Source organism: Piliocolobus tephrosceles, chromosome 5 (assembly GCF_002776525.5).
Source record: "Piliocolobus tephrosceles isolate RC106 chromosome 5, ASM277652v3, whole genome shotgun sequence".
Taxonomy (NCBI): domain Eukaryota; kingdom Metazoa; phylum Chordata; class Mammalia; order Primates; family Cercopithecidae; genus Piliocolobus; species Piliocolobus tephrosceles.
This window is the reverse complement of record NC_045438.1, coordinates 60,211,800-60,224,443: the sequence shown is the minus strand read 5'-3', so window position 1 is coordinate 60,224,443 and position 12,644 is coordinate 60,211,800. Positions and strand designations below refer to the sequence as shown.

General features: G+C 49.1%; 1 protein-coding gene across 3 annotated transcripts in view; it reads left to right on the top strand.

Moving 5' to 3' along the window:
* EZR (ezrin) overlaps positions 1–12,644 on the top strand; it is a 57,290-nt gene that overhangs the window by 42,815 nt on the left and 1,831 nt on the right. For all 3 annotated transcript variants that reach the window (XM_023206041.2, XM_023206039.3, XM_023206040.2), the window contains 5 exons: positions 3,554–3,650; positions 8,505–8,668; positions 9,031–9,161; positions 9,962–10,122; positions 10,487–10,579. In XM_023206041.2, coding sequence (XP_023061809.1) covers positions 3,554–3,650; positions 8,505–8,668; positions 9,031–9,161; positions 9,962–10,122; positions 10,487–10,579 — 646 coding nt within the window. The remainder of the gene's footprint in view (positions 1–3,553; positions 3,651–8,504; positions 8,669–9,030; positions 9,162–9,961; positions 10,123–10,486; positions 10,580–12,644) is intronic.

The window sequence follows — 12,644 nt, the reverse complement described above, 5'->3', positions numbered from 1 at the left end:
AGGGTGGAGGTGCAGTGGCACGATCTCAGCTCACTGTACCCTCTGCCTCCTGGGTTCAAGCGGTTCTCCTGCCTCAGCCTCCCGAGTAGCTGGGACTACAGACACACGCCACCACGCCCGGCTGATTTTTGTATTTTTAGTAGAGATGGGGTTTCACTGTGTTGGCCAGGCTGGTCTCAAACTCCTGACTTCAAATGATCTGCCCACCTTGGCTTCCCAAAATGCTGGGATTACAGGGGTAAGCCACCGTGTCTGGCCCATTCTTGCATTTTAAAGTCATTTCAGGCTGGGCATGGTGGCTCATACCTGTAATCCCAGCACTTTGGGAGGCTAAAACAGGCAGATCCCTTGAGGTCAGGAGTTCAAGACCAGCCTGGGCAACATGGCAAAACCCCGTCTCCACCAAAAGTACAAAAAATTAGCTGGGTGTGGTGGCGCATGCCTGTGGTCCTAGCTACTTGGGAGGCTAAGGTGGGAGGATCACTTGAGCCCAGGAGGCGGCGGCTGCAGTGAACCAAGATTGTGCCACTGCACTCCAGCCTGGGTGACAGAGTAAGACCCCATCTCAGTTTAAAAAATACATATTATTTCAAACTTTAAAAATATTCTAAAAATAGTATAAATAATTCCTATATGCCCTTCACTTAGCTTCCTCAAACATTAACACCTTATGTAACCGTAGTCCAAATGCCAAGATCAGAAAATTAATGTTAATAGTCTCTAGATCTTATTCTCATTTTAATCAGTTTTCTCACTGATGTCCTATTTCTGCCCCGAGACCCTCTCTGGAGCCACACCTACAGTGAGTTGTTAGACCTCCCCATCTCTTTTGATGTAGGATAGTCTTTTTTTTGTCATGACCTTGATATCTTTGAAGAGTACTGGCCATTGACTTTGGAAAGCCCTTCAACTTGGATTGTTTGGTGTTTTCTCATTATTTGGAGTTGTACATTTTTGGTGAGAAGAAAGTGCTGTTTTGCCCTTCCAGGGCCTCTTTCAAGGTGGCACATGTGGTCAGTATATCTTATCTTAGGTGGTGCTAATTTTGATTATTAGTTAAGGTGGTGTCTGCCAAGTTTCTTCACTGTGACATCACTATCCTTCCCTTTACAATTGGTCAGTTTATTTGGGGGAGATAATTTTAAACTATGTAAACATTCTAGTTCCAGCTACCATTGATGAGATTACTGTGGTATTTGAGAAATTGTGATTTTTAAAAACTTCTTTTTACATGTATTGGAATTCTGTAAGGAGCCAATTTCTTTCTCCATTTATTCAGTTACATTAATATGGACTCATGGATATGTGTTTCGGTCTTCAGGTTATAATCTATGAGTATGTATCTTCTTGCTCAGGTGGTTTGAGATTTGGCCTTTAGGAGCACCTTAAAGTGTGAGCCCTGCATTGTTTGCAGGCTTCCTTACTCTCTGGCTCCTCAAGATGCACCAAGTTCATCCTTTGCGTTCCCCGTACTAGTCCTGGAATCAGCCATTTCTGCAGAGGCCTCTGTCTGGTCCCTGTTATTGGAGAATCATGCTTTCTTAATGTGTGGCCTAAGCAAGGACACTTACGAACCCTGTGGCCCCCTTCTCTGTGGACCCTGTTCATGTCCTATATGTGATTTCTTAGGAAAAAGGAAATCCTTGGGCTTTAATTTTCCAACTTTGGTCAAGAATTAAAAGAAGTTCTTTAATTCAAAAGTGAGTCATAATTTTCATGTTTAACCTTTTTATTTTGATACTGCAATTATCCTTATGAGTGGCTATGAATTGTTTTTGAGGTTTCAAAGTCCTAAGAGGACAAACTTACTAGACACACCAGAGAGCTGGAGGCCTAAGTTTTCTAAGGTCAGAACCTGTTTTGAGAGTCCTGTATAGAGACTGGATCCTAGGCCCTTGAAGTTTCAGGATGCCACACGCTGGCTCACAGTGCTATGTGCTGTGGGCAGAGCCTCCGGAGCTTGGATCCTAGCTCCTCTGTTGGTGCCAGCAGGCTGCTCTTGTGTTTTGGGAGGAAGTGCTGCAGAAGCAACACATGCCTACCTGATGCCACTCTCAACAGCCTTTCAATGTAAGGAGGACATAGGCTGAAGTCAGTAGCAGGGCTAGTAGGCGGTATCTGGAGTTCCCCTTCAATGCTCTGAAACGTGTGAAGAAAATTACATCTCGAAGATAAAAGAACAAACTCATTTCATGTTTGTTTGAATGCCAGGTGTGTTTTTTATGGGATTGGTGATTCTAGAGCATAGCACTGTGAAAGAAAGGATGTATACAAAAGCTTTGACATTTAGAACCATGGTCTGGTCAGTGCCCTGCCATCATTCCTGCAGGCACACCATGACTGACCATGCTGTTCCCCAGAAGGGCCAGCTGTCAGGCTTACATGTTTGCCCTCAGCCTCCAGAGTCCACCCCACTGCCTTGATGTAGTTGATGATGTCATAATGAAACTTGCATCGCTCATCAGTATTGAAGCTGTTGGTAGGCCATAGATTGCTTGACCTTCCTGCTACTTCTAAAATGAAGGTTTTTGTGGGATGTTGGAAAGGACTGTTTTGGAGGGCAGCATTACTGGATGGTGGTTTTGAGGATTTGTCGTTACTTCCAGAATGGCATTATCCCTGGTAAAATGTGTTGGAAGAAGAGGGTGGGAAGCGTGAGGTGAGCAGAGCATTATGGTCTTGAAGTCATATGATGAACTTGGGAATGCTAATAAAAGCCAGAGTCTGGCCAGTCATGGCATTGCATTGGCTAAGTAGGGTTGGCCTTGTGGGGCTTTCATTAGGGCTGTTAGTTTGAGGGCTGTCCTGGAAGTTGGAGAGTGGCATTAGAAGATGTCTGTCCAGCCAGGAGAACACGTACTAGAATGAAAACCAGAAGAGCAGAATGCATAGCAAGGCCTTTGTCCATTTTTCTTGGCAAGCTCTGTTGAGTATGGCACGTCTAGGAGCATGATGGGATCTTGGCCCTCCCTGTTGGTTTCATAAAACTAAATGATCAGTAACTTAACATTCAGCAAACAGAATGTAGCAGAAGAGCCTGCATGTTAAGGGAGGCCTCAAGGGAAAGGGAGGCAGCCCCGGGGAACCGTGTGTTGAAAGGTGGGTCTGAACCGTGGAGTTTGGGGCTGGATTTGACAGCTCTTAGATGCTGAGTTAAGAATTGTGTTGACATATGAGGAGAGTAAGTTAATCAGATCGGCCGACTGAAAGTAGGGCTGCTCCAGCACAGTGCTTGAGAGTGGGCTCTGGCAGGATGAGAGGTAGGCGAGTGTGGTGATGTGATGTGGGAATGAATAGCAGAAGATACCTGAGGGAGGGTCAAGGTGCCTGGGTAGGAATTGCAGACTAAGGTTGCAGATGCCTTAAAGCCAGCCACTTGGCTTAACCTAGGACAGGTGGGAACTATTTGATAATAGCATATAACACATTATGCCTCCTGGGTTAAGAGGCATATTATTTTAATTGAAGTAATAAGAATTGATTTGCGAATCTCTTAGCCAATCCAAGAACATACGTATACATCTAACCATTCACTTTCTCTTTTTAACCTCAGGTTAACCCCAAAGATTGGCTTCCCTTGGAGTGAAATCAGGAACATCTCTTTCAATGACAAAAAGTTTGTCATTAAACCCATCGACAAGAAGGCACCTGTAAGTTCCAAAGGATTCTATTCAGGGGCTACTGTTTTTCATTCTTATACTTGTCAGGATAACAGATTTCTCTCTGTGATGAGTAGCCGGTGGTAGTCCAAACTCCCTATGTGGTTACAGTGAGGGCCAGAGATCCTGTGGGCCAGGCAGTTGTTGCAGTGGAGACCACTTAACTTTTCACATGATCTTCCTTACGAATAAAAGGGCAGTTCTGAGTCATTAGCCAAATGATAAGCATTTCCCAAAATGCTGTGCTTTTGGTGTGGAGAGCCAGCTTGCCTCCTGGAGCACCTGGGTGTGGGGACTCTCCCCGGCACCTGATCAACAGTGGGACCTGTGAGTCTCAAGGGCCAGATTTGCCTTTCAGAGCTGTGCTGGAACTTACCCAAGATAGGGACAGTCAGACTTGGACCTAAGCATTGCTGGTCCCCAAGGTTTCGTCTAGGCTTCACCCGCTTCTGTTGTCAGAAGTGTGTGTCCTCACACAGGTGACACTAGCAGGAAGTCATTTTGGGAGGAGATAGTAAGAAGGCGACACTTCATGTCCTGAAATCTGAGAGTATTGATTGTAATAGTTGCAGAGACCAGTGCATTATGGAAATTTGTTTTGGTTTTATTTATTCTGCCGACATTTAAGCTTTTGTTAGCTCAGAACATTTGAGACATATGCACATACCTGTAGCATTGTAGAAGGGGTAAGGATTTTGTTATCTAATCATAAATCTGGTTCTCTAAAAAATTGCCACCTGAAGAAATTCTGTTAATCCACCTTAGAGCCTGTTCTGAATTTTACGAAGATTATAGATTGAAAAGGACTTTGTGTTCTCATGTAATTTTTGTTCCTTAGTTACAGTGTTAAGCTTGGAGAGGCAAACATGGGCTGTGGTCCATACCTTGGTTGTCCGTTAACCCTTTTGGGACTGGGTACTGCTTAGCAATAGTAAATCCACTTAGAACAGTATGTGGTGTTATTGTCCTGTTACTTCTCCCCCCATACAGGTTTGTCTAGCATAATTTAAAATCTGCAGGTCTGGACAATTTTGTGAAAGTATTTTTTTCTTTGTTAAAAATGTCTTGGCTGGGCGCAGTGGCTCACGCCTATAATCCCAGCACTTTGGGAGGCTGAGGTGGCTGGATCACGAGGTCAGGAGTTCGAGACCAGCCTGGCCAACACAGTGAAACCCCATCTCTACTAAAAATACAAAAATTAGCTGGGCGTGGTGGTGGGCACCTGTAATCCCAGTTACTTAGGAGGCTGAGGCAGGAGAATCGCTTGAACCCAGGAAGTAGAAGTTGCAGTGAGCTGAGATTGTGCCACTGCACTCAATCCTGGGCAACAGAACTAGACTCCGTCTCCAAAATAAAAAGTCTCCTGTTGTTTGCAAACTGTTGGCTGCTAGTCTGGGTAGTTACACAGTTATTTAAAATTGAATGCGTATTGAATGCACTCTAAGGCTCCATGGCAGCAGTTCATGTTAATATGCAACATCATGAATGGAGGGTCATAGCATCTTCATGTCACTTGGGTAGTGAGATTGGTGCGGTTTAGAAGAGCAAGAAAATTCTGAAATCTCTCATCAGTAGGCTGCTGCATACTCTGTGATGCTACTGCCTTCTCAGAACACTTTTATTAAAAATCTGACTAGAGCAGAAGCTCTGGACTAGATTGTTTCAGAATGTTTGTGCGTGTGTGTTTGATATAAGTTCATCTCTTGAAGAGCTGAAGAATATTTCATAATAAGCCCCGAGCAGAAGCCATTGTGATACATCTCGTGCCTGTGCCTTTATTATAGAGTAGCCTCATGTGAAGCCATCTCTTAAGCAAAAGAAATATTCACTGGTGGCACGCTGTCCCAGGCACTCTTCCAGGGCTGTGCGCGCCATGAGCAAGGCAAAGCTCCTGCCCTGGTGAAGCCTACATTTAAGTGGAGGAAAGGGTTAAAAACAAGGCAGATGAGATACTTCCTGGTAGTAAATTTAACAGTACAGCTGTGATTAAAAACTAAACCGGATCAGAAGATGGGGGTGAGATTCCTTTGGCAGGTTGGGCAGGAGCCACACTGAGGCAGCAGTATCTGCCTTGAGTGGGCCCTGGTTTGAGGAGGTGGAGTTCTGTCACCCCCACATCACCCCAGGGCTACTCGAGTCACTGCCCTGCTTCAGTCTGTAAACTTTGGGCAGAAGAAGTTCAAGTTTTCAACATCGAACTTGATGTAAAAGAAGAGGAAGCCCCAAAGTTTGAGGCGGTGGGATTCCTTGGATTCCTTATCTCGTGTTGACTTTCAGGGGTCACCCTCACTCCATGTGGTTTCTGCTGTGAACTCATAATGAGTCTTTGTCCAGTTCTCTCCCAACAATTGGCATGTCCTTTTTAAAAGTCAGCTTCTCTTCCCTGCTAAAGTGCATACAGCAGTTTGGCGCCATGCTTTGGCTCTTAGATGGGACCTTGTAGACAGCTGACACAGCCTGCCCAGGTGACCTTACAAGGGGCTGAGGCGGCTGCCTTTTCCCTTTCAAAAGGGCCTTTTGTTTCTGTGGCCTCATGGAAAAGGCCACAGGCAGCTGAAATTTGGAGAAAGCAGCATTTCTGCTCTGACTCTTCAACCGCTTCCTCCACGTGGCCTTCCCAGGAGCCTCCTGCCATCTCTGCGGCCAGATGAGCCTTGGGATTGGCCTCTTGTGGGAGAGTTTCCCGGCATCGTGGGGACTTGAAAAGGGGCCCTTTGACCTTCTCTCCTTCTGTATTTGTAGGGTCTTGGGTTTATTTTTCTTGAACTTTCCTTGTGCCTAGTTTGCATTTTTACCTTGCTGGTCCTCGGCCAGTTTAAAAACCCTGCTCCAGGTCTTGTCGTGTCCTCGTTCTGCATCAGGAAGCTGCATCCTGCATCAGGTTAGGGACTTGGATTTAGAAACCTTTCAGTATGAATCTTTGTTTTAACTTGAGAAACTGGCTTCCTTCATAAGGCACTGGGAGAGATTTCCTGCCAGGCACCGTCCTCCCTCACCCACTGGCAGTGGACTCCCCAAATTCTCCTGGTTCCCGTTTCTGGCAGGACCTGTCTTCTGCAGGGAAAGGGGGAGAGGGGGACATTGTTATGTTAACCTGAAGTTAACATTGAGGTTTTTCATTGATCCGCCCTACCCCTGCACCCCCACCGGGAGTTGGTGCTAATCAGCGTTCTGAGTCAGTCAGAGCCTATTTGGTAGAGTCCTCTGAAGCTGTAATGCAGGATTGTTTCCTCTTGTGTAATAAGGGATAGGTGGGAAATAAAAAGGCAGGTTGCTCCCAGCTCCACAGACTCCTCCCTGGAAAACCCAATGACTTAACAACAAGGGTGTGAAACCCCAAAGACAGCCCCACCTGGGAAGTTAATGGGCTCTCAGGGCTTGGCATCACCTCTCACCCCAGGATTTCTGGAACAGATGAAATGACTGAGAAGCTAAATAGATTCTTCTCAGATATGTCGATGAGTCCGCTCAGCCAGTTCCTCATTAGGTCTCAGAAGTTGCTGTGGGATGTATCGCGCTGTTTCTTTGTTTTAGCCACCCCGTCCCTGTTCCAAATGGTCAGAAGCTGGATGCTGGGGGCCCTGAGGTTAAAAGGAAGCTGACAAAGTCACTTTTGATGGGAGAAAACAACTTTTTGTGGGAGTTTCTATTCTTCTGTCTTGTAAGCTCATCACAGCAGTAGCAAGGAGTTGGGGCTAAGATTGTCAGCTGTGTCCCGAATGTTTCCAGTCATGGTCATGAGTTTCCTGAAGGCTGTGATTCTGCCTTGATTTCGAGGAGGCTCCTCTGGTTGCGGTCTTGCAAGGCACTAGCAATTGGAATGACCGCTGTGTGTGTCAGCCAGCTCTTACTGCGCCAGGTGCTGTTCCGAGTACCTCCTGAACGTCACCGATAAGGTGGGGATGCCAGCATCTAACGGGACTGCTGGGAGGATTGAGTCCTATATCTGAAGTCCCTTGATATACTGGCATCCCTGCCTTATGGTTGAAGGCCCTGAGCCTGGTGAAGGGATGTGCTCAAGGCCATGGAGCTTGCACATGGCTGTCGATGCCACACGAGCTGGTGATGTCTGGCAGGTACTGAGCACCTCAAATATTGACCTTGGGAAGATAGAGATGAGTGAATGTGGCCCCTGCTCTCGGGAGCTGATGGCCTTATAGGAGTGAGATGCTGAAAGGAGTCACCGGAGTGAAGCAACAGTTGCCACTGCAGCGAGCATCTGTAGCGGGTGTGGCGGGTGCAGGAGCAGGGCTGGACAGCGTTGAGAGAGAACTGAGAGCACATGGGAGGCTGGGCCCAGAGTCAAAAGGTCTCCGTATGTGTTGGGCCCAGGCCCTGGAGCTCATCCTGGAGCTCCTAGGCTGGCATTGACAGTCAGGATGGTGACCTGGTCAGCATAGCAATAACAGTGTGGGAGGGGAGGCTGTGCCAGAGGAAGCTCAAATAGAAGCAGAGGCAATCCAGGCAAGCATTGGGGACGGAGCAGTGAGGCTGGAGAGGACGTCATGAGAGAGGTGGCTACCTGGAAGAGCAGGCAGCTCTGAGACTTGAAGGGTTTCCCAAGGCTGAGAGTTCTCACCTTGGAAAAGCTTTGCAGTTTACATGCAGCGGGATTTCATTGTGCATGCAGCATGTACATACCCACATGTAACCACACACACACGCAGCACGTGCCCTTCCTCCACCCGTCCTGGAGAATGCACATTTCCAGTGCTGAGACACTGCCATCCCTGTTCTGCTACATTTGTTCTTTTAGAAAAGTTCCGGACCTTTGTGAAGTATGGTTTGGGAGAAGAACACCAAACAAAGGAGCTTAAGTCCAGGTATCCCTGTTCTGTTTTATAGGACTTTGTGTTTTATGCCCCCCGCCTGAGAATTAACAAGCGGATCCTACAGCTCTGCATGGGCAACCACGAGCTGTACATGCGCCGTAGGAAGCCCGACACCATCGAGGTGCAGCAGATGAAGGCCCAGGCCCGGGAGGAGAAGCATCAGAAGCAGCTGGAGCGGTGAGCATGGGAGGCCAGAGCGGGGGCCTGTGTTCTCCCAGCTCAGCTACTGCCAGCCCTGCCTGCTGTGGCAGCCAGTGCCTGTCAGGTGACCGCGGAGCTGATGGGGAGAGCCTGGTGGAATGGAACCCATTCGCCACACTGGGATTTTTGAGGCCTTTGTCTCTGGAAGGTTGCTGTGGTGCTGAGTCTGGTGTCAGCCCTGGAGCGGCTGCTCCCTCAGGCAGCTCAGGCTGGCGGCAGGCCAGGGTGGCCCTCAGGATGCCAAGTCCATCCTGGAGCTGCACATACCCATGAAGTGTGTTGACCCCTCACTTTCCTGCCAGTCTAAATCTCCCTGTGCCTCTTTTTCCCTGCACCAGGCAACAGCTGGAAACAGAGAAGAAAAGGAGAGAAACTGTGGAGAGAGAGAAAGAGCAGATGATGCGTGAGAAGGAGGAGCTGATGCTGCGGCTGCAGGACTACGAGGAGAAGACCAAGAAGGCAGAGAGAGGTCAGGCGCCCTGGGGCTGGCACTCTACACTGGGTCATGCATTTCCACAGGGGCAGGGGCCACACCCACCCAGCCACCGGAAAGGAAACCAAGAACATGTCCCACAGCGCAGACTCACAACCGAAATGATAAAATAGTTACTTGGTTTGGAAAACAATTCTGTACTTCATTAACTTTGGTGCTAATTGTTCTAAGACATTGTATTTTAAAATTTCCCTAGTCCTTTGCAGTAAGTGCTCAATCACCCAGTTTCCCTGATGAGTACAGTAAGGTTTGGTGCGGTACAGTGATCTTCCCACAGTCCCACAGCCTATGAGTGACAGGGCTATGCTGCACTGTCCTCGATCTCTAGACTAAAACCCAAATGCTTCTTCAGAACCAGACTCCCCAGCACAGCTCCAGTCGACAACCCCAGCAGCTGGGCTGATTACATAAGGTGCCACAGATGCTATGTTCACTGGCAGCCCTTAGCACAGATGGGAAGGGTGTTTGTGTTCTGAGTGGAGTGTGGGCCACCAGCACAGCGGGCGGCTGACCTGGGGAGAGTTAACGCCAAGAGGGTTGAGTCAGGCATGCCAGAGGGCGCCTGGCCCACCACGTTGGATGGGTTTCTAGCCATCTTGAAGTTGTCATGGAAACAACAGCAATGTGAAGTGCTTTCCTCCAGGGTCACTGGAAGACATCCCCTTGACCTGTGACTTGGTCTAGGGCTCTGTGGCTTTGGGGGTGTGAATGGAAGGCAAGGGCTCCTAGGTTCCTGGGCCAAGGGCTTGAACGGCTCTGGCTTTGTGTCTTCTCAGAGCTCTCGGAGCAGATTCAGAGGGCCCTGCAGCTGGAGGAGGAGAGGAAGCGGGCGCAGGAGGAGGCTGAGCGCCTAGAGGCTGACCGCATGGCCGCGCTGCGGGCTAAGGAGGAGCTGGAGAGACAGGCGGTGGATCAGATAAAGAGCCAGGAGCAGCTGGTAGGAATGGCCTGAGTTTCAAGATGCTGAATTATAGAGAGGCTGCTTCTGTGGATGGAAAATATGACACCTGCCTTGTAATAATTGTCATGACTGGAAGCTGTAAGCTGATCTGCTGGGGACTGAAGCAGCTGGCGGGGGAAGGGGCCGGGCTGTTGCCAGGGTCACCCGTTGAAGGTGGGTGTGGGCATCCAGGAAGAGATGGCAGAGAGGGTGCACAAACCCTGCTGGCCATGGAGTGGGGGTGACGGGGACTCAGATGTCACAGTGGAGGCTGCTCACCAACACACATTAACACTCATTCACAACTGGACTCTGTTGAAAGGATATCAGAAGTCACTTTAGCTTGGCATTCCCTTCCCAGGCTGCGGAGCTTGCAGAATACACTGCCAAGATTGCCCTCCTGGAAGAGGCGCGGAGGCGCAAGGAGGATGAGGTTGAAGAGTGGCAGCACAGGGTGAGTCTGCATGGGGGAAACCGCACGGCCTGCGGTGGGGCCCTTCTGCAGGTGGGTGGGTTGGGGGAGAGGTCTGGATCAGCTGCCATGTCCTACTGGAAGCTTCTGGGATGTCTCATGATCCTCTGCCGATACCAGTTGTATTATTGAAGTAGACATCCCCAAAGAGATGGGTTTGACTGTACATGAGTCAGTGCAGCTGCTGGATTCATAGAGGGAGGACTTCTGATTGATTTTCACAACCTTGCTCCCTCCACCCCAAACTGTTCAGTGCTAATCTTATAGCCTCCAGTCAGGAACTGGTTTTAAATCTGATTATGTGCCCCTTGCAATGGGGTCGCAGTGCCTAAAACACAACCTCCTGCAGCGGTATATGTAGCGGGCACCATGAAAAGATCCAGGTCCTTGGAAGTCTCTAGGCTGGAGCAAGAGCCGGGCTCTGCCGCCCATGAGCTATTTGACTGGGGGCTAGTAGCATCACCTCTCCCAGCCTCATTTTCCGTATTGTAGAATGGGGGCAATACCCAACTCATAAAGTTGCTCTGCAGATGTGAGGTCCCATGCCCAGGACCTGGCACAGAGGTTTAATCAGCTGTAGCTGTCATTGTGAGATGCACGCAGGGCTTCTCTCTGGGAGAGAGAAGCTGGGATCCCCTGTGCCCTCCAGGAAGGCACAGCCCCTGAGAAAGTCTGGGGATGGTTCCCATTGGAGACTGCACACCAGGCTTTAAGAAGCTCTTCTCCTTCACAGATCCTCTGGCCTGTTCTTCCCCCACTGTGACTTCTCCATCTGTGGTAGTGCCTTCTGGGGATGTGTCTCCTGGCTCTCCAGGGCCGCTTCTGCCTAGTGCCTCCTTGCCTTTGTTCCAGCCCCCATTCCTGCTGCCGATCTGTATTAGTCTGTTCTCACACGGCTATAAAGAACTACCTGATACTGGGTAGTTAAAGAAAAGAGGTTTAATTGACTCAGAGTCCCACATGGTTGGGGAGGCCTCAGGAAATTTACAGTCATGGCAGAAGGCGAAGGGGAAGCAGGCACACCTCTTACGTGAGGGCAGAAGAGAGAAGCAAAGGGGGGTGGTGCCAAACACTGAAACCATCAGCTCTCACTTGGAACCCACCCACTAGCACATGAACAGCCTAGGGGAAACCACCCCATGATCCAGTCACTCCCACCAGGTAATCCCCCCAACATGTGGAGATTACAGTTGGACATGAGCTTTGGGTGGGGACACAGCCATATCACCATCCGAAGTTGCAAGCAGAAGACTTTGGTTCTTAGGTTTTTGAGAAAGTACCTGTTAAGAGGTAAGTGAGGAGAGCTGGCTCCAGCACAGATCCACACTAAGCTCGACTCCAGGGCTGGGATGGGGCAGGCAGGACTGGGCATCTGTGACACTGTTCGAAGGACTGCAGGTGGTGAGCAGGAGACCACTTGATAATGACCGTGGCATGAGGGGAGGCTAGGAACGAGCCTGTTACTCATTTAACAGGATTTTTTTAATCTAAAAATTATATAATGTCTAGAGTTATAGACAGAAAACAAAGAAATGGTAGTTTTGGGTTTTTTTTTTTTTTTGAGACTGAGTCACGCTGTGTCGCCCAGGCTGGAGTGCAGTGGCCGGATCTCAGCTCACTGCAAGCTCCGCCTCCCGGGTCCATGCCATTCTCCTGCCTCAGCCTCCCGAGTAGCTGGGACTACAGGCGCCCACCACGCCGCCCGGCTAGTTTCTTGTATTTTTTTTTAGTAGAGACGGGGTTTCACCATGTTAGCCAGATGGTCTCGATCTCCTGACCTCGTGATCCACCCGTCTCGGCCTCCCAAAGTGCTGGGATTACAGGCTTGAGCCACCGCGCCCAGCCAAGAAATGGTAGTTTTAAAACTGCCCAGGCTCCGGCATCACAGTTCCTCTTCCTGTCTTGGATGCAGAGGGTTGTAAACCCCATATGCACCTTGAGGGGCTCCTCTTCGAAGCCATGGCCCAGCACGGTTTAGTGCTGCCTTCACGTGCCAGGACAGAGGGAGGCAACAGTTGGTTCTTATAGCCAGGAGGAAAATACTTTT